General features: G+C 33.7%; 2 protein-coding genes across 2 annotated transcripts; both read left to right on the top strand.

Moving 5' to 3' along the window:
• Positions 1 to 4,189: 4,189 nt before the first annotated feature.
• LOC133879421 (endochitinase EP3-like) lies at positions 4,190 to 5,802 on the top strand. The gene is made up of 2 exons (XM_062317999.1): positions 4,190 to 4,665; positions 5,227 to 5,802. Exons 1-2 carry the CDS (start codon positions 4,233 to 4,235, stop codon positions 5,631 to 5,633), a joined length of 840 nt encoding a protein of 279 aa, XP_062173983.1. The 5' UTR covers positions 4,190 to 4,232; the 3' UTR covers positions 5,634 to 5,802.
• A 7,649-nt stretch (positions 5,803 to 13,451) lies between these two features.
• On the top strand, positions 13,452 to 15,080 carry LOC133879416 (endochitinase EP3-like). The gene is made up of 2 exons (XM_062317989.1): positions 13,452 to 13,919; positions 14,505 to 15,080. Exons 1-2 carry the CDS (start codon positions 13,487 to 13,489, stop codon positions 14,909 to 14,911), a joined length of 840 nt encoding a protein of 279 aa, XP_062173973.1. The 5' UTR covers positions 13,452 to 13,486; the 3' UTR covers positions 14,912 to 15,080.
• Positions 15,081 to 22,593: the final 7,513 nt, after the last annotated feature.

Here is a 22,593-nt window from a genome sequence, read left to right as displayed (position 1 = left end):
CATTTCCGTTGCTTTTATTTTGATATTTGGTATGCAACACTTCAAGTTAATTACCAATTAATTAATTTAGGGATATTGCACACTCCAAGTTAATTACCATTGTTAATTAATGTAATGCCCCGAAGAAATTAACTGGTAATTGAATCCATGACAGGTCACCCTTTTCCGATCTAGACGAGATGGAAACACAACGGGACATTGAACTCTCTCAAAAGAGAAGAGAGCATACAGTTGAAGACTTCACTCTATAAAGGAATAAAATAGCCATTAATTAATTAAACCACAACAAATAATCACCAGAGTTAAACTGAAACATCAAAACATAACACAGATATCCATCCAATGTTATATTCTAAGATCAATCAACAAGTCAAAGAAAATATTACAAGCCAAGACTAAAGGTACCAAAACATTAAACAAGTTCAACTAGACAAAAATTTAAGCTCATCAAGGTCTTCATAAGTTAGATCACAATCTTGAATAACCTCAACAAGTTCACAGTCAATCTGAGGACCCTAACTCCAAACACACTGAATCAAATAAACACCGTGCATGTAATCTAAGAAACAATCAACCTTCTGCACTCTCTTCGTCATTAAAAGATCAACAATCGAGGATCCAACTCTTAAAAAATGAGAAGGGCCAAATCCTCCAAAACTTTTGGGAAAAAGGGTTGCGTCTCCACCGTATATGTCATCCTCAAATAATCTGACTATAAAAAACACATCTTTCATAGGTGAAAAAGATACAAGCGTAAGTCCATGACTTAGTGAGTAAGAATACAAATGAGTTAAATGTTATTTATGCCATGAACTCAGTTGGTTATCAAAAGGTTTATAAATCACAAACAATAATAAATTAAGATTCACAGTTTAAAGATCATATGATTTGATGATGCAATATAGATATAATAAATTATAATTAAGAGAATAATATTATAGTTTAGCTCTATATGATCTATTCGGGACCTTGACCCTTTCTGCTCGGTTTGGCAATATCCCGAATTGAAGGACCTATCGTACAATATTGGTGGCCCGGATATTGTTGCATACCGTCATGTACTAGCAGCCCGACCGAGTTTTACTTTGGTGGCCCACGCAACTAGCAAAGCCGTAACGGTGACCCATTCGTATATGGTGTACTTGTCACAAATAACCATTAGATCCAAGGCCAATGAATAAAAGTAAATCTCCTTGACCATAGGGCCAACGAATAGCGACATTTTTAACCCATTTGACCTAACCCGACACAGCCTGTTTGACACATTTCGATCCAAATACGCCCTGTTTGACTCGTTTTAACTTGTATTTATTATTTTAAAAATATATATAGTTTCATAAATGGGTCAAGTGGGTTGACCCGTTTATTAAACAGATCAAGCAGGTCGTCCTGTTTATGATCCAAACTCGTTATGTCAAATCCTAACCCTCTAACGCCGTGTTGAATTCATGACAAGTTCGCAGGTCGTATCAAAAATTTCGAACTCTACTTTTATCAAAGTTTTTCTCAATGACCACTTACAAAACCACCTTTTCCTTTTCTTTTTTTTTTTTTGTTAGGAAAAAAGAAAAAGAAAAGAAGTAATCTATGACACCTTTCAACTTTTTTTTCTCATTCTGTTTATCTTTTGGCTTTTTTTTTATTATTTGTTTTTTATTTTATTTTTATTTTTTTTGTTGCAAAGATGGCTCTCTTGATCATCATTTAATGTCATATATTTTGTCCTTAATTACGTGTTAACAGTTGTAGATGCCTTTGTTTGATTTTCTCTTTATCTTCATCAAATTCTTCTGCTTCTTTTTTTCATAATTACCCTTTGATAGTTGTTCTCAATTTTTGTTTTTGTTTGCATCTATGATCTCTCTATAAAGTAGTTCAATTTTTTCAATATCATTAAATTAAAAAAAAAAATAGGGTTTTTTTTTTAAAAAAAAAAATAATAATTTGGCCTTATAATGCTATTTTTTAACAAATTTTATTTATAAGGAGTCATTTAATGTTAATTTTTTAGGACGATTACCTAACTGCAAGAGATGGAATAGCCGGCCGCCGGCACTGCATATATGATATATTCAGTTTGTATTTATTTGTTCTTGGACCAGAGTTTTGTTAACGTGTTTTTGGGACTAAAAATGTTGACTAGGACCAAAATGAGTCCTTCCTGGGCAAGTTACGTGGCTAATTGACAAGCAGTCAATTTAGTCGTTGATGACGGTCACTACCACCGGTACCGTGCAGGATTAAAACTCAATTCGATTATCATCAGCGTCATGTTCATTTTCTCCAAACTAAAATAATTGGTAATTGACTTCTCAAACCATATATATTAATATATATATATAGTCCCTTTCACTTCACCCCGTTGTTAGGGTTTTTTATTAACTTAAATGGAAATTAAAACACGTTAAATGTCGATTCATTTACCCTTTAACGTCGATCCATTTTCCCATAATGAGATGTGTGAAAATACAAAATGCCCTTAAATTAAATATATATATATATATATATATATTGAGGAGAGTAGCTAGGGAGCTAGAGTTAAGCCCTACAGTCATGCCAATCTCTGGTGGATCGATCTGACGGCTACCGGGACACTATGGCATGCAATCGAATTGGTTAGCGCACAAATTAAATTCTCACAACAAGCTAGGGACATGCAAGAGGCCCACACTATTTATCAATCGACAGCTACATTGACAATAATTTTATTAGCGGTGACTTCGTAGTCCAGCCATTTCATATATATATATATATATATATATATATATATATATATATGAAATGGTTTAGAAATAATATGGTACATTCATGGGCATCACGATTTTAGAGTCTTCAACGACGGCATTAATTATGGTTAATTCTGCAGTGAAGTGTACGTTTGGCAGTTTTATGAGGAAAATAATACATGAATTTAATCAAATATTATATTATTCAAGAGGCCAGGGTGAATATATATATATAACAATTACCACTACTCATCGATCCACCACTCCCGCAAGTCCTCCACGTCCCTCCACGGCCCGCAATGCGAGGTTGTATCTTTGCTTTTTTATTTTATGTTGTTTATTTTCATACTCGCTAGCTAGATCAACTCGGATCAGGCCTCCCTACCAAAAGAACGATCTACATTGTTAAAAGAAATAAAAACACGTTATATTTATATTAAAAATATAATATAAATAGAAAAATGTGATAAAAAAAAATAAAAAATAAAAAATTATTAAAAAAAAAGGGGTGGCCTGACCACCCATATTGGTCACAAGGGGTGGCTAAACCACCCCACTAAGTATGAGCCTATAGCACTACAAAAGAAAACGTTATTTTGGGTCGTTTAAGAAACGATATAAACAGTAAAATAAATGACGTCAGGGAATTGACGTCCTTATTTGACGTTGTTTGTCAAGAGTTGCGCAAATGTGGTAGGGAAATTCTTTTAACATCGATCAGATTTTAAGAATTATATTATAGATGCTGGAATGCCTTGTGTATTACATGGATCTCAATCTGATCCTATATATATATATAGAGAGAGGATCTTCCCGACCCATTATAATGTAATTATCTCTTTTTAGATCTCATACATAGCTTGGCTCATTTGGCAACTTAATTCTTTCATACTGCTTTTTATTTTTTATCAAAAAATAAAACAAAAAAATTAACAAATAATTATGCATGCCACATTAATTACAACTAAAAAGCAAAACCTACCCAGCCAATATGCAGGAACACAAGATGGACCACCAAATTAACGTTTGAAAGTTATTATTGTACGACCAAATTTTCGCACAAGCAACCCCCTATTCATACCTTTTCCCCTTTTTCCCAGTTGATTAGAAAAAAGAAAAGAAAGAAGAAGATAGTAATCCCCTATTCAGTACCGGGAGATAATACACTCACAACCCTCACCCAACTCTCACACAATTTCCATTCACATGTGTGTGGGTTCCATGCATATGGATCCCACACACATGTGAATGGAGGTTGTGTGGGAGTTGGGTGGGTGTTGTAAGGCAAGCATTTCCCATTCAGTACCTATCCTATATATTCAAAAGTCAAATTTTTACAACGTCAAGACCCGTTCTAGACACGCCCTCTAGAAGTTATATATCTTCATGACGAAATTGAAATTGGCCAAACTTTTCCAACCTTACGTTGCAATATTATAAATATCAGATGGATGCTCAACTTTGTTTTTCACCACACAATCGATCATCTTCTTCATTCATCCCAAGATGGCTAATCTTTGTGTGAAAAACAATCTTCTGACACTTGTTGTTGTCGCAATAATCTTAGCAGGAGTGGTGCCCGGATATGTAAAGGCTCAAAACTGTGGCTGCGCCGCCAATGAATGTTGCAGCCAATACGGCTACTGTGGCACCAGCAGTGACTATTGTGGGCAGGGGTGCAGAGAAGGCCCTTGTACTGGTGGATCCCCTACTACGCCTACTTCGAGCGGCGTTTCGGTGGCGGATGTTGTGACGTCAGATTTCTTTAACGGGATACTTAATCAGGCCAGTGGAGATTGTGCAGGGAAGAGCTTCTACACCAGGACAGCATTCCTTGATGCTCTTAACTCGTATACTCAGTTCGGCACTACTGGTACTGCTGACGATTCTAAGCGTGAGATTGCTGCTTTCTTCGCCCATGTCACGCACGAGACTGGATGTAAGATCTTACTTCCTCTCATTATTTAGTAAACTGCCATATAACTGAGATATTATGATGTATATGCCACTTATATGATAGTTGTATATGAGTAATACTATTTAGTAGACTATTTTACGACTGTCATACAAAAGATTTATTAATTTTTACTGTCACATCATTCGAGTTATATAGCAGGTGTATATATAACAATATTACTCATCTCATGCATATATATTCTTTGATGTCACTTTATACGAAGCTAGATTGCATCTCTAATTTATATATAATAATTAATATACCTTATTTCATAACAAGTCACAAATACACGAGGTTGTATTATTTGGTTATGATCAGAAAAACATATATAAAGTATATGGTTATAATTGCAGAGACGATTAATTATTGTTTATTTATGATTTATTAAATTGTAATGAAAACGTTTATGTACATAAATGTTACCAAGTTATTCGCAAAAGATTTAAATGGGACGTGCATCTTGAGCTATACATTAATTATTACACTGTATATGAAAAGAAGCACCATATTCATGAAGCTAGCAAACTGTTTGTGTTTGGGCAGCTTTTTGCTACATAGAAGAGATAAACGGTGCTTCCCAGGACTACTGCGACGAGAGTAAAACACAGTATCCATGCAACCCAAACAAAAAATACTATGGCCGTGGACCTCTTCAAATAACCTGGAATTACAATTATGGACCAGCCGGAAATAGCATCGGGTTCGACGGATTAAACTCTCCTGAAACAGTGGCCACAGATGCTGATATTTCGTTTAAAACGGCCTTGTGGTTTTGGACGCTGAATGTTGAGCCAGTCCTAAGCCAAGGGTTCGGGGCAACAATTCGGGCGATTAACGGGGCAATTGAATGCAATGGTGGAAACTCTGGTGCTGTCCAATCTCGCATCCAGTATTACACTCAATACTGTAACCAATTCGGTGTTTCTACCGGTGATAATCTCAGTTGCTAGGATCCATAATCCTCTCTTTTCTGGGTTACAAAGAAATAAAGAATGCCAATTCTAATAAATTAGGTTAAAGAGAACTTCTTTCTCTTCTTGTATTGCCCACACTCTTTATGGGCATTCGATGACCTCATAAATGAAAGAAATAAAGATTACGTATTATAATTTGCTTTTATTCCGCAGTGTTTGCTTTCTACGTACGTTCATCAATTTTGGTTATACATCGAATATAATATTTATCTTTGATCGATCCAGATCGAACTCATATATATATATATATATATATATATATAGAAAAAATACACACATCTCTTTCAAACTACTATTCAATTGTTAATGTCTTTTCAAACTACTAATTGTGTCAATGTCCTCCCTCAAACTATTAAAACATGTCAATGTCCCCCCAAAAACCAACAAAAAAACAAAAATATCCCTAAATTTTTTTCACTAAGACAAAAATGTCCTTATCAATTCGAAAAAAAAAACAACTAAAACTAACAAAAAAATTTAGAAAAAATAAAAACTAAAAATTAAATTTTTAAAAAACAAATTAAAAAAAAATAAGGAAAAAAAAAAACGAAAAATTATATATATATAAAAAAAAAAGTAAAAATTAAAAAAAAAAAAGTGTTTTAAAAACAAACGGAGAAAAAAAAAAAGAAAAAGCTGTTCTTATTTTTAGTTTTTTTTTTTTTAAAACTTTTTTTTATATTTTTAATAAAAAAATTAGTTTTTTATTTTTAATTAATAATTTGATAAATAGTATTTTTGTCATTAGATGTGACATTGACATTTTTCAGTAGTTTAGGATAGAAAATTGACACAATTGATAGTTTAAGGATGAGACATTAACAATTAAATGATAATTTAAGAATGTTATGTGTACTTTTCTCTCTCTCTCTCTCAAAATATATAGTTAATTATCAATTGTCATATTTGATATTATGAGTAATTGAGTACCGAAATTCTCCAAATAAGTTATCCGCCAATCCTACATGTAGGGAAAATAGTCAAGTCAATGGTCAATATTAACATGTGACATTTTCATAGTCCACGAATGCTCTAAGAACGATTGCGTGTATTTTCTTGGAATTTTATCTTTGAAGAGTGCCTTCAACAGTATGAAACTTAAAATTAGGGATCTAATCGAGCTGAATCGAGTTGAGTTTGAAGATTTTAAGATTGGCTCGTTTATGAGTCGAGCTTAAATAGTCGAGTTCAAATTCAAGACGAGCTATAAATTGCATGTTTAAGCTTGGCTCATTTAAAACTCGGGCGAGCTCGAGCTCGAGCTCGAGCTCAAGCTCCAGTTCATTGAAAATAACATTCGAGCCGAACCGGGTTACTCGACAAACTCAACTCAACTAGAGTTCGAGGTAAACTATCAAATTTTTTAATGAGTGATCAAAGCAGAATTCAAACTCAAGTTTATGAACAACTTCTATGCATTATTAGTAACATAAATATATAATATATAACTATATAAGGCATATTATAAAATATAGTACATAACTATAGTTTACAAGTAACAAATTAACAATATATTATTATATATAAGGGATAAATATATTTTAGCCCCCCAAACTACCACAATTTCTCCAGATGGCCCCCCAAATTAACTACCAATGCTTAGATTCTAGCTCCCCAAACTACCACTTTCTGATTTTTTGACCCCATCCGTCCATTTATGCAGTCAATTCAATACAGAATTCTTACAAAATTACAAGTACAAAGCCCCTTAAAATAGGCTTCATAAAACCTAATTCTAATAAGAATCGGATATCTGTAGTTGGCGTCCAGACGATGGTTGTGGCGTTTGGACCTTCACTTGAATCTTCGATAATTCTCTAACGCGCGTTCGGACATGGAAACCCTAGCGTCTGGATGGTGTATGAAAGCTTTTTCCTCCTCCGCAGTCATCGCATTTTCATCTGAACATTGTGCGAACAGTGACTTATTAACTTCAGCGTCTGCTAGGACGTCCAGACCTGTTCCGGACCTTGAGCTACTGACTCCACCGTTTGCTATAGAGTTCGGACCCTAATAGGATGTTGAGTTTTTGACTTGGGCGTCCGGACCATGGCAACTAGGCGTCCAGGCGGTCTGTAAGGAAAATCGACTTTCTGAGCTATAAATCTTCCATATTCTTTCCTTCACCAGGATATTTCCTTCTTAGAGATATTTTGTGCAAATTACTTCCTTGTTTAGCCCTTTCCATATTAAAATTAATATTCTGCAACACATCTTCTAGAATCTTCTAAAATAACGGTGTCCCTGTTATGGTAATTCCTGATATGGAAATTCATTGATATAAAAGCGTTTTTGTCAAGACAGAATGAGCCAATTAAAATAAACAAACATATAGGACCAAACTTTGGTCTTATTTTAATACTAGGCTCTATCCTTTCTAAATTTCAATTTTGCTCCATCTTATTTTATTCCTTCTCTAATAATCATTATTCAACCTCATTTTATTTAATATCACTACAACTTAATCTTACAATTAATTATTCACTACACTAGGACTCATTATTGGGATTTTATTTCCTAATTCCATCACCATACCTTAAACCCCTTTTATTCCAATTATATAAATATAATCCCTTAAAATATAAATTAGTTTCATCTTACTTAGTAAATATAATTTATTAATACTATAAATTCTTTTTTTTTTCTTGGGCGTTACTCTCTAATGCTTAATTTAGAAAATGGTTGAATTGGGAGGGTAAAAATTTCTGGAAATGTTGAGGCTAAAGGAACAAGACAAAATATCCCCTTTTAACTACCGTTGGCTATCTTTTATAAGAGATTATTGATGTGCAAATTTTGATACTCGCAAGTGCACGAGTCGTATGTAGCATAGTACATGCAAGTGCGAGATTGTATCCACATGGAAGTGTGTGTAAAGAAAAATCAATTTCTATTTAAATTTACTTTATTTTAACCTAGAGCCAAGATTTTTTATTTCTTTTAAGGACTAAGAAAAAAAATAAAGAAAGAGTAAATACGCAAAGAAGAAAAACACTAAGGTATCGGAATTCACTAAATCAAATCAAACACCCTACTCTTACATTTTATTCATAAATTCAATTCAAGAAGCTTGATATTCAAATTCTCAAGTAACAAAGCATGAAAACATTGGAAGAATTCAACTCAAAAAAATCACAACGATTATCCCTTTATGAAAAATTGAAATGACTTCTAAAAATAAAGTGCATGCATAGGTGTCAACAAAAATTAAAGCACAGCGGAAAGTAAATGACACACAGATTTTTGTTGACGAAGTGGAAACTCAGTTAAGAGAAAAACCATTCCGGGGCAGCCAAACCCAGGAATTCCACCATTCAGAAGACATAGCTAGATACAAGATAGTAACACTCACATGTACCGATGCAGTGGTCGTACCTTGATCTCTGACATGTAATCCAACACGAACGCTTCCCAACCAGGTTCTCCTACCTGAAGGGGTCTTCAATGGAACTCCTTTACTTTAGGGCCAACCCTAAGATAGACTTCACATTTGATCAAATCACACACTTGGTAAGGCTTTAGAGGAAATATCACGTCTCTAAGCTGTAGAGAATTCACCACCGAATTCTGTGTTGAAAGCATGCCTCAAGCCTCTTATTTATAGGCTTTGGAAATCCAAAATCGACTAAAAAACGGAGTCTGAAATACCCGCGTTCGGACGGGAGCCAGGACTGTCCGGACGGGTCAAGTTTTTCTTGTCCGGAAAGTAATACTGGAATTTCTGCAGGGCCGTCCGGATGGGAAAATCTTTCTGTCCGGACGGAGGCCGTCCGGACGCTTCTAGGGTCTGTCCAGAAACTCAAATTATAGCATTTTTTCTAAGCTTTCCAATGAGGCTGATTTTGTCCCAATCCGATATTTGAGTAAACAATTATGACCAAAATACCTGAGGGTGTCCGGAAGGCTTGACTGAGAGTCCGGACGGTCAACTGCAACCTCCTCTCTAAGATAGGGCTAAAAGCTTCCATAACAAGGCTGCGTCCGGACAGTGTTGCCCTAGCGTCCGGACAGTGTTGCCCTAGCGTCCGGACGGTTGCACTTCGACTGCACGAAATTACCATAAAAAGGCTTGGAGCGTCCAGAACTTGAAGGCTAACGTCCGGACGGTTGCACTTCGACTGCACGAAATTACCATAAAAAGGCTTGGAGCGTCCAGAACTTGAAGGCTAACGTCCGGACGGTTGAACTGGTGCACGCAACTTCCATATATGAAGCTTGATCGTCCAGACCATGAAGGCTGACGTTCGGACGGTTGAACTTGGTATGCACGTTCTTGCTTTATAGAGGACATCGTCTGGACGGGATCACACATCGTCCGGATGGTAGCAGCCGTCTTCCCATAACTGTGTCTTGAGGCAGAAACCCTAATGCTTGTCAAACACTGAATGGCGTCCGGACGGTATAGCCACGTCGTCCGGACGGATGCGCTGAAACACTGGGATCTTCTTGAACTCTGAAGAGCATCCGGCCGATTTGCCATTACGTCCGGACGGATGCAATCTTGAACTGTTCGAAGCTTCTAAACACTGATGGGCGTCCGGACGGAAAGTTCTCGTCGTCCGGACGGATGTTGTTGACTGATGAGCGTCCGGACGGAATACCACGTCGTCCGGACGGCTGACAGGGAACCGAAATAAATCCTTGAAAACTTCACAGAATCTTCTCGAAGAACATAGCTGAAGAGTAGACTCTGGATAAAGCAGCATCCCTGTGAAAGCAGTAACATTAAATAGAAGTGATTTGTTCCAACAGAATGTAGCCAACACAAAAACTAACAAACTCCCCATTTGGCCATTCTGGGACAAAAATCACTTGACCGGTTAAAAATACAATCCCGGTCCAAATCACAACAATTACTCCCCCTTTTTGTCACAAAGGGTTAAACAGAGGAATGAGAAAAATCACACAACAATTACTCCCCCTTAATGTCTCAGAAGGACAAGGGTAAACGGAGTAATAATATCCACAAACAAAAATGTTCTAAAATCCAAAACAATAAGAAAGTAGAGAAACATCTGCAAATGGCCCAAAAGAGAAGAACAGAAATCCTCCGAGTATCAAATCCCAAGACCTTTGGAAATTGAACATCCAACTTCAACAATAGTCAGTTTTCCTAAGGATGCATCTGTCAATCACTGTGCTGGGAGCCGCTGGATGTCGTCTCCCTGAAAAACCAATCAGAAATATCTCCAAAAATACCATTAGATCCTGTTAGTTCCAAACATAATGTGGTATTTAACACGGCTGTCAAATGGATGCCAAAGAGAAATATAAGCAATGCAGCTACTCATAAGGCATAAATATATCATGATCAGTCCAACACACAGACAGAAAAGGATTTTTATGCACAATATCTTAAGAAAATAGCCCAACAAATATTCCAATATTCTAAAAGCACAAAGACTTAAAAGAATAACGGAAGACACAAAGAAGATCATGGGATGAGAAGAGATGTGCAACAAATGCCAAAATCTCGGGAGACATCCACGAGAAAAACACACAAGATGCCATGATAAATCAATAAAAATGCAAAGATGTGTGTATGGCAGAGAAAGAGAAGCAAGTCTTAAACCTATAGAGATCCTGACCGGATGAGCAATTGCTAGGTTAGCATATGGCAAGACTGGTCTCGTTTTAATAAATAGATCAAGCAGGTCGTCCTGTTTATGATTCAAACTCGTTATGTCAAATTCTAACCCTTTAACGCCGTGTTGAATTCATGACAAGTTCGCAGGTCGTATCAAAAATTTCGAACTCTACTTTTATCAAAGTTTTTCTCAATGACCACTTACAAAACCGCCTTTTCCTTCTTGTTTTTGTTAGAAAAAAAAAATGAAGAAGAAGTAATCTATGACACCTTTCAACTTTTTTTCGCATTCTGTTTATCTTTTTGTTTTTTGTTTTTTTTATTTATTTGGTTTTTTATTTTTTATTTATTTATTTATTTTTTATTTTTGTTGCAAAGATGGCTCTATTGATCATCATTTAATGTCATATATTTTGTCCTTAATTACGTGTTAACAGTTGTAGATGCCTTTGTTTGATTTTCTCTTAATTTATCTTCATCAAATTCTTCTTCTTCTTTTTTTTCATAGTTACACTTTGATAGTTGTTCTCCATTTTTTTTGTTTGCATCTCCGATCTCTCTATAAGGTAGTTAATTTTTTTTTCCATCATTAAATAAAAAATAAAATAAAATTGGGCCTTATAATGCAATTTTTTAACAAATTTAATTTATAAGGAGTCATTTAATGTTAATTTTTTAAGACGATTACCTAACTGCAAGAGATGGAATAGCCGGCCGCCGGCACTGCATATATTCAGTTTGTATTTATTTGTTCTTGGACCAGAGTTTTGTTAACGTGTTTTTGGGACTAACACTGTTGACTTAGGACCAAAATGAATCCTTCCTGGGCGAGTTACGTGGCTAATTGACAAGCAGTCAATTTAGCCGTTGATGACGGTCACTACCGTGCAGGATTAAAACTCAATTCGATCATCATCAGCGTCATGTTAATTTTCTCCAAACTAAAATAATTGGTAATTGACTTCTCAAACCATATATATATATATATATATATATATATATATATATATATATATATATATATATATATATATATATATATATATATATATATAGTCCCTTTCACTTCACCCTTCTTGTTAGGGTTTTCTATTAACTTAAATGGAAATTAAAACACGTTAAATGTCGATCCATTTACCCATAATGAGATGTGTGAAAATACCAAAATGCCCTTAAATTAAAAAAAAAAAAAAAAAAAAAAAAAAAAAAAATCTTTTGAGGAGAGTAGCTAGCCAGAGAGCTAGAGTTAAGCCCTACAGTCATGCCAATCTGGTAGATCGATCTGACGGCTACCGGGACACTATGGCATGCAATCAAATTGGTTAGCGCACAAATTAAATTCTCACAAGAAGCTAGGGACATGCAAGAGGCCCACACTATTTATCAATCGACAGCTACGTACATTGACAACAATTTTATTAGCGGGGACATTGCAGCCAGCTATATATCATATATATATATATATATATATATATATATATATATATATATGAAATGGTTTTTTTTCTTTTCTTTTCTTTTTTGTTTTTGGTTTTTATCTTTCAGTTAATGGCTATGGAAAACCAACTACGTACGGACGTTCCCATAGTTATATATGTATTATAATTGAAAATTTTGAACACTTTTAGTGGTTGGATTGGCGTTAAAAAGATGGTACGCAGCTTGAGAGAAAAGATATATAACCATTTTCTATACATTATTCTTTGGCAAGAAATTAAACATATATATATAGAGGATCTTCCCGACCCATTATAATGTAATTATCTCTGTTTAATTAATTTAGATCTCATACATAGCTTGGCTCATTTGGCAACTTCTTTCATACTGCTTTTTATTTTTTCTCAAAAAAAATAATAATAATAATTAACAAATAATTATGCCACATTAATTACAACTAATAAGCAAAAACTACCCAGCCAATATGCCACATTATTATATATATGACCAAATTTATGCACAAGCAACCCTCTATTCATCCCTTTCCCCCTTTTCCCCCAGTAATCGAAAAATATACTTATCCTAGCTATATATATATTAAAAAGTCAAATTTGTACAACGTCAAGAGCCGTTCTAGACACGCTCACTTGAAGTTATCTTCATGACGAAATTGAAATTGAAATTGGCCAAACTATATATATATATATATAGGTTTACTTTTCTAACCTTACGTTGCATTATAAATATCAGATGGATGCTCAACTTTGGTTTCCACCACACAATCATCTTCTTCAGTCATCCCAGGATGGCTGCCCTTCGTGTGAAAAACAATCTTCTGACACTTGTTGTCGCAATAATCTTGGCAGGAGCGGTGCCCGGAAATGTGAAGGCTCAAAACTGTGGCTGTGCCGCCAACGAATGTTGCAGCCAATACGGCTACTGTGGCACCAGCAATGACTACTGTGGGCCAGGGTGCAAAGAAGGACCTTGTACTGGTGGATCCCCTACTACGCCTAGTACTCCAAGCGGTGTTTCGGTGGCGGATGTTGTGACGTCGGATTTCTTTAACGGGATACTTAATCAGGCAAGTGGAGACTGTGCAGGGAAAAGCTTCTACACCAGGGCAGCATTCCTCGATGCTCTTAACTCATATACTCAGTTTGGCACTACTGGTACTACTGATGATTCTAAGCGTGAGATTGCTGCTTTCTTCGCCCATGTCACGCACGAGACTGGATGTAAGATCTTACGTACTCTCTCTCATTATTTAGTAGACTGCCATATAATTGGAATACAACTGGGATATTATGATGTATATAACACTTATATAATAGTCGTATAAAGTAATACTATTTAATAGACTGTTTTACGACTACCATACAAAAAATTTATTAATTTTTACTGTCACGTCATTCGAGTTGTACAACAGATGTATATATAACAAGATTACTCATCTCATGCATATATATTCATTGATGTCACTTTATACGAAACTAGATTGCATCTCTAATTTATAATACTATACCTTATTTCATAATAACTCACAAATACGTACACGAGGTTATATTATTTGGTTATGATCAGAAAAACATATATAAAGTATATATTATTATAATTGCAGAGACGATTAATTATTGTTTATATATGATTTATTAAATTGTAATGAAAACGCTTATGTACATAAATGTCAATTAATTACCATGCAAGTTATTCGCAAAAGATTTAAATGGGACGTGCATCTTGAGCTATATATTAATTATTACAACTGTATATGAAAAGAAGCACATATTCATGAAGCTAGCAAACTGTTTGTGTTTGGGCAGCTTTTTGCTACATAGAAGAGATAAACGGTGCTTCCCAGGACTACTGCGACGAGAGTTACACACAGTATCCATGTAACCCAAACAAAAAATACTATGGCCGTGGACCTCTTCAAATAACCTGGAATTACAATTACGGACCAGCCGGAAATAGTATCGGGTTCGACGGATTAAACTCTCCTGAAACGGTGGCCACAGATGCCGTTATTTCCTTTAAGACGGCCTTGTGGTTTTGGACGCTGAATGTTGAGCCGGTTCTAAGCCAAGGGTTCGGGGCAACAATTCGGGCGATTAACGGGGCAGTTGAATGCAACGGTGGAAACCCTGGTGCTGTCCAATCTCGCATCCAGTATTACACTCAATACTGTAACCAATTCGGTGTTTCTACTGGGGATAATCTCAGTTGCTAGGATCCATGATCCTCTCTTTTCTTGGTTACAAAGAAATAAAGAATGCCAATTCTAATAAATTAGGTTAAAGAGAACTTCTTTCTCTTCTTGTATTGCCCACACTCTTCATGGGCATTCGATGACCTCATAAATGAAAGAAATAAAGATTACGTATTATAATTTGCTTTTATTCCGCAGTGTTTGCTTTCTACGTTCATCAATTTTGGTTATACATCAAATATTTATCTTTGGTCGATCCATATCGAACTCATATATATATATATATATGGAAAAAATATACACATTTCTCTCAAACTACTATTCAGTTGTTAATGTCTTTTCAAACTACTAATTGTGTCAATGTCCTCCTTCAAACTATTAAAACATGTCAATGTCCTCCCCAAAAACTAACAGAAAGACAAAAATATCCTTAAATTTTTTTTCAGTAAGACAAAAATGTCCTTATCAATTCGAAAAAAAAACAACTAAAACTAACAAAAAAAATTTTAAAAAAATAAAAACTAAAAATTAAATTTTTAAAAAACAAATTCAAAAAAAAAAACTAAGGAAAAAAAAAACAAAACAAAAAATCGAAAAATTATATATATATATATTAAAAAAGAAACTAAAAATTAAAAAAAAAAAAAAGTTTTTTAAAAACAAACGAAGAAAAAGGAAAAAGAAAAAGCTGTCCTTATTATTTGTTTTTGTTTTTTATTTTTGTATAACTTTTTATTTTTATTTTTTTAATATATTTTTAATAAAAAAAATTAGTTTTTATTTTTATTTTTAATTAATAATTTTATAAATGGTATTTTTGTCATTAGATGTGGCATTGACATTTTTCAGTAGTTTAGGAGAGAAGATTGACACAATTAATAGTTTAGGGATGAGACATTAACAATTAAATGATAGTTTGATAATATTATGTATACTTTTCTCTCTCTCTCTATGTATATATATAGTTAATTAACAATTGTCATATTTGATATTATGAGTAATTAAGTACCGAAATTCTCCAAATAAGTTATCCGCCAATCCTACATGTAGGGAAAATAGTCAAGTCAATGGTCAATATTAACATGTGACATTTTCATAGTCCACGAATGCTCTAAGAACGATTGCGTGTATTTTCTTGCAATTTTATCTTTGAAGAGTGCCTTCAACAGTATGAAACCTAAAACAATCAATTTGAGGTGAATATTTGCCAAATACGTAAAAAAAAAGTCATGTCAGCCATAAAAAAGGATGACTTTTGTGCAGCGATTCTTATTAGCTTCAAATCAATTAGTCCTTTCTCTTTGCTTACGCCGCACTTGGTTTATAAGCTTATAAACCAAATGTCAATGAAGCTTTAATGGTGTTCATTCGGAAAGTAAATATAAGAGAGAATTTTTCTTTCCTTCATTACTCTATGATCCGTTAACTGGTTTTGTCTATGAAATTGTGTTAATTGATCATGGTTCTTTCTATTCCAGTCGTTTGATTAGTTTGTGGATGGTTCTTTCAATTCGGTTTGATTAGTTTGAATTGAACAATTTGAAGTCCAAATATCCTTAGCCTACGTAGTCACCGAGCGAGAATTTCCCCACGATTCATGAAGAGATCCAGAAAGGGGGAATATGCTATATATTGTGTATGTCACCACAAAGTTCTTGTAGTAACTGTCCATAGTGGTTACGGTATTGTGAGCCCTAACAAGCTAACGCAAATGTTAATGCTCCTATCAATCTTAGATAGGAGTAAAGATAACAAAGAGGAAATCTCCATGGCGAGCTTGACAACTATAGCTAGGTGGGCTGCTAAAGCCTCACCAACATTAGGTTCATAGGGTGGCCCAAGTGTTGCATGAGCAAAGAAAATAGACCCGTATGATTTAACCCAATAGTAGCCACTGCACGAAAGAATCCCTATTATGGCTGATATGGCGTGTTTAACATATGAGACAAATATTTGTGTATATTTTCTTATATATATAGTTATTTAAGTGGTTAACGCTTTAAGGAACTTAACACACATCATGTATGTCAATATGGCATAAGTATGATAAATAGGTGTAAATGGTAGCACTAATCATCCCCAAAAGCCTTGTTCAGATGGACGCTCAATTCTTTTGTGTTTTCTTTTTATTATTATTTAACTAATTAATGTAACAGTGCCACGTAAGTGTGTGAACTTCTGGGTAGTTCTCTTTATGCCCTTTGGCATTTCTCTTGTGGCATTCCCGATTTGATAAGGCTCATATTAGATAAGAATGAATTTGGGTTTGACCCTCACCATGGCCTAGGTAGAGCTCGACCTACCATTCAAAGTACTGGCACAAGCTCGACCCAACAAAATCTTGGGCTGGGTTCATGTTGGTTCATGTCAGGATAGGCTTTGTATAGTTAGGCCTAGGTCCAGTCCATTTTATTTTTCATTTATACACAAAGTTCTTTCTTTTAAAACTTTCATTTTGTGCTATCATAGAAAAATTATAACGTAATTTGCTGAGAGAGAAATCGGTAATAAAAATACTTGTAAATATTAACGTAAGTTCTTGGATTCAACCCTTATAAAAATACTAAAAGGAAAAAGAAAAAAAAACGTTCTTGTAAATATGGAGAGAATTTTTTTTTTTTTGACATTAAAAATCAGACTGATCGAGCCCTTAAGTCTAAATCTAAGCCCAACTTCCTTCAAAAAAAAAAAAATCTAAGCCCAACCCAATAAGTGAATGGGTCATGCAAGATTGGGTCAGCCTTGGTTCACCCAAACTCTAATCATACAGTTTACATGCTGAACCCATATCACACATGTTCATGAATGCATTTGGTATTATGCCTTCATAAAATAAAAGTGTAATTTTAAACTAAATCGTAAAAAATGTATATTTTCAATAAAAAAAAAAATGTATCATCTTTTAATATGTTTTTAAAAAATTGTGATTTGAAAACGTAAAAAATTAATATTTTCAAATCGCGTTTTTAAAGGTTAAAATTTTACTGAACGCTTAATTACGTTTTTAAAAATCGCTTTCTCAAATCACATATTTTAAAATCGTTATTTTTAAATTACACTTTTTAAAATCGTAAATCCAAACGGACTCTATATATGCATCCAAGCTAGCTAGCATTTGAACAAAAAAGAAAAAAAGAAAGTAAAAACTTCACTTGCCACCCCTAATTTTTCATCGCTTTTAGAATTATACCCTTAAACTTTAAAAAATGTCAATTTAGTGTATCTATCCTTCAATTTTTTTCAATTTTAACCATTCGTTAGGATTTTTTGTTAATCTTGTCAAAATTTTCAAAATATCATTTTTTTTTTAAAAAAAAAACTATTAATTTTGTTTTCAAAGATTTATGCGTGGGTATTTTTGTAAATTCCGTTAAATCATAACCAATGCCTAAATCTTTGCAATTGTTTTCCTTTTTTTTTTTCTCTCTAAAAAGATGGGGTGATTCGGGAATTTTGACATCCATCCGTTAGGATTTAACGAACAATCCTAACCGAGGGTTAAAATTCTTTTTTTTTTTTAAGAAAAGATGATCGAATTCATTAAATTGATATTTTTTAAAGTTTAAGGATATGATTGTAACAATAATAAAAGATCAGAGATTGTAAGTATCCTATATATTGAATGCACGGGCTTATTCCAGGATAAAGCAAATAAATAGTTTAAGCTGTGAAGTTTCTAAAAAAAAACAAAAAACAGAAAAAGATGAAAAACTAAATGAAATGCAAAAGAGGATTACAAACTCCAATTATTACTCATCGATTTAAAGTAATCAAAGCAATTTATTTCGGCTTACATAAAACTGCATATATGACTTTCTGCATCGATCTATTTCCTTTATTGGTGGAATAAAAGGCTGTAGTTTACAAATTCAATGAACTAGTTCCCGGGGCCTTTAGTGCTAGGTCCGGACGGCAATCGTTCCAGCCAACATGCCATACTGTACTTTGCCTTCTGGTAGACCGACGAGTGTGTCTGAAGATGATTAACGCTTGCAAAATCCTCACATAATAGCCTGCTTGCGTCCACCCCATTCATGCAACTCAAGCCGGCCGCCGAGATGACAAAAATGATAAAAAGAGTACCGCGAAAATTCATCTGTGGAAGTTTATAATGTACTCTAATTTATCTCCGATCGAGGAAAGTGCCGGAGGTTTTTTATGAGTCAGGAGGAATGGAGGGATGATCTTATATATAGTGATAGAATTGTGTCAACGTTCTTGGGGAAATGATGTTTTGTTGGATTTTAACCAGGGTTACGTGTTGACTGAGTAGCAGTATATTGTTGTTATTAGAGTCATGCAGACAGAAAGAAAAGGGGCCACGTTTTTTGGTTTGCAAAGGGAATTGCCAATGGGAAATATTCATTATTTGTGCCAATGTACTCAACAGATTAAAGAGTGTAAGCCTCAAATTTGACTTTGGATGTCACGTTAATTAAGTCCAAGGTTGAGAAATTTGCATTGACTGACTACCAAAGTCTTCCACGTTTTGTGACATTATACGGCCAAAGATTAATATCTAGGCATCAGGGTGGCGGTTCAATGGCCCAAGAAAATATGAACACCTAGAGAGTTTTCCACTAAAACTTTGAGCAAAATGTTTATGACATGAGGTTAACTCTTCGCCAATTAATCATGTACATGGATCAATCTCTTACTATTCTTTTGCAATTTTTTATGTGATCGAGATTGACAACTAGGGTTGCCACAATAAGTAAGAAGGCTGATTAAACAACAAATCATTTTAACCCAAGATGATCATATACTTCTCGATCTAATCATGATCGAAAAGAAAAAAGAAAACGAAAAAGAAGAGATACATAGATAACATAATACAATAATCACTTCTTGGGATGACAATTAGAAACTAATTAATTGGTACTGATTTATGAATGAGATTGTATCAAAGAATTTTATTTTCATTTACATTTGTCTCCAATTATAAATTATTGTGTGATGCTGGATGAGAAAAGAATAATTTGGTCTTGGTCTTATTAGTTAATTAGGTTATTTGTATTGAGATTTTGTGTTTTATTTAATATTTTAGGAACAGTGTTATTGTGTGATTTAATAATGGGCGTGGCCCAAAGTCAATCAAATTAAGGTTAGGGTTTAATCATTAAGTCCAAGTAAAATTAGGGTTTTGCCGGTGTTTATTTGAATATTCTTTCATACTTACACAAATTTGAATTATGAATAAATAAATATTTCATTTGAGTGTGACTCATTTTTCTTCCGGTAATAAGACTTTATCAAAACTCTGATTCAATTTTTTTTTTACAGTTATTTGGGTTAGATTCTGAATTGGAAAATGTTAGATTTACAACATCAATACAACAACTGTACAACAACCCTTCACATGAGGGTAGGTCCCACACACTAGGACCCACCCTCATGTAAGAGGTTGTGTAATTGTTGTGATGGTGTAGTGCAATAATCAAATCCCTATTGAATTTAGGGGAGATTTATTTTACTTTCTTCTGTTCTATTGGCTCTATTTTTGGGTGCGAGGCTGGAGTTGTGGACTTTTTAGGGGCCTTACGTGTTGACTTAAGGACTTTTGAATAAGCCAGTCAGGGTGCCTGAAAACTTGCTACGCATGGGTTGCCAAAACCGAATTTGTCAAAGCTTAGGAAATCTAAACAATCAATTTACTAAATTGCCCTTGTCATGATTAAAGTTGGAGGGTCATTCACGTGAAGAATTAAAGAAATAGCGTGTAAAGCCTGAATTTGATTATGGGTGTCATGTTAATTAAGTCAAGCTTTAGGAAATTTGAATTAAGACAAGGTACAGCTGTTAAAGTGTATTTGAATTATCCTAAAGTTTAGGATTTAACGATAATTTAATGGGATTGAATCACTTTAAATTAATAGAGATTTAATTAAGATTATATTTCATATGTATGGTTTATAAATAGAGTATTTTGTATTGAAAATTCATGAAAATAATAAAAGTAAAATGTAGCATTTAAAGTTTTATTCTGTGAATGGAAGTAAATCATAGACAGAACCTCATAAAATCTTTGTGCCTATTTTATTATTTTGTTATTTTTCATTTAATTTTATTATCGTTCCTGGGCAATTTCCTTCATATGATCAAAGAAAATTAATGTATTTTAATATATATTACATTTACTTCAGATGATCAAAGGACGATTTTCCAAATGTACATAATTAAAGTCGAAAAGGAAAGCCTTCAATTTTATTGGATAGTTAGATGACAATTCTCTTAAGTATCTTTTCTTAGCCATTTTCAAAAAAAAAAATAAAAAAAAAATAAGTATCTTCTTAGCATTTAGAACTAATTTTACGAATTATTAAAGAAAAATACACATTTTTCTTTCAAACCAACACTCAATTTGTAATTTCGCCACAAACTATCAAAAATTTGCAATGTGTATCCTAAATGGCAAAAATATCCTTAACAAAAAAATTCAACTTTTTTTTAAAAAAAAAAAAAAAAAAAAGCATTTAGAATTCATTCCTAGTCGATCAAGGAACTAAGAACTCCTGACACCGGCTATTTTTTTTTTTTTTTTTTTTTTTCAAATCTATAGTGGTATTTTTGCATTACAGAAAAAATTTAGGGGCATTTTATCTTTTTTCGGTACAAAATGGGTATATTGCAATTTGTTTTATAGTTTTGGAGGAAATTAATGCATGAATTTGTGAAATCATAGGTACAATCATCAATTTTTACATATATTTCACTTATTTGCATAAAATGTAGAGTTCACATCATCCATAATAAATCATTGGGAAAAATACACTTTACTCCCCCAATGTTTCACTTCTCATTCAATCTCTTACCAACAAAGTGAAAAAAATAAAAATAAAAATTGCAATGCACCCCAACTAAGTTTTAAAAATTTTCAATGTTGCCCATCTGTTACTTAAGTCCGTCATTTTTGACGAAAAAAATACTATTTAAGAGAAATTCTTCTTGAAATATCCCTTAAAAATTCCATTTTTTTTTATTAAAAAAAACAAAAAAACAAAAAAAAAAAAAAAAAAAAAAAAAGGAAAAAGAAATTGTTTATTTTTTTAATTTTAAGGAAAAAAAAATTAGAAATATTTTGGGAAGATTTTCTCTTAGAAACCCACGTCCATCTATTTCTGTCAAAAAAGATAGACTCAAGTAACAGATTGGCAACATTGAAATTTTTTAAAACTTGGTTGGGACACATTACAAATTTTCACTTTGGACGGAAGATTGAAAAAGAGGTGAAACATTAGGGAGGTAAAATGTATTTTTCCCTAAATCATTTCATGTCGATATAAAGTATGCATGTTTGATGTAAAAAAAAAAAAAAATTGACATGCTAAAAATGTTCGTAAGTAGTTTCACGTTGTATAGGTCCTCCTGAAATTTCTCATCGTATACACTGACTCCTTCGTCTGCGAGATAATCCTATTGTTAGTAGGGTCTACTAAGAAAAAATCTTAATCCTAGTCCTGAAAGGAGCTTATTTAAGCGTTTTAGTTTGGGGCTCATTGATTACCCCTATTGGGTTGATTAATCACCCATGTTCAGTTGATCAGTGATCGATCGACACTATTCACTCATAACAGAGTACGACTTATGATCGATCAATAATGAACAATGATCAATTAGAAACATTTTTCATCATCTTATCCTTTAGTGAAGCCTCTGAAGGCCTTAAGACTCAAAAAGATGTCCCCTTTAACACTCCTACTAGC

The sequence above is a fragment of the Alnus glutinosa genome, chromosome 1 (assembly GCF_958979055.1).
Source record: "Alnus glutinosa chromosome 1, dhAlnGlut1.1, whole genome shotgun sequence".
Classification (NCBI taxonomy): domain Eukaryota; kingdom Viridiplantae; phylum Streptophyta; class Magnoliopsida; order Fagales; family Betulaceae; genus Alnus; species Alnus glutinosa.
The sequence above is the reverse complement of the archived record's forward strand: the minus strand, read 5'-3'. Positions and strand labels throughout refer to the sequence as shown.

What these genes read in the sequence shown, in the direction of transcription:
- LOC133879421 (XM_062317999.1), top strand. Translation starts at nt 4,233, where the DNA reads ATGGCTAATCTTTGTGTGAAAAACAATCTTCTGACACTTGTTGTTGTC. An exon ending in TGTCACGCACGAGACTGGAT is followed by an intron (nt 4,666 to 5,226) that starts GTAAGATCTTAC and finishes GTGTTTGGGCAG; the next exon opens with CTTTTTGCTACATAGAAGAG.
- LOC133879416 (XM_062317989.1), top strand. Translation starts at nt 13,487, where the DNA reads ATGGCTGCCCTTCGTGTGAAAAACAATCTTCTGACACTTGTTGTCGCA. An exon ending in TGTCACGCACGAGACTGGAT is followed by an intron (nt 13,920 to 14,504) that starts GTAAGATCTTAC and finishes GTGTTTGGGCAG; the next exon opens with CTTTTTGCTACATAGAAGAG.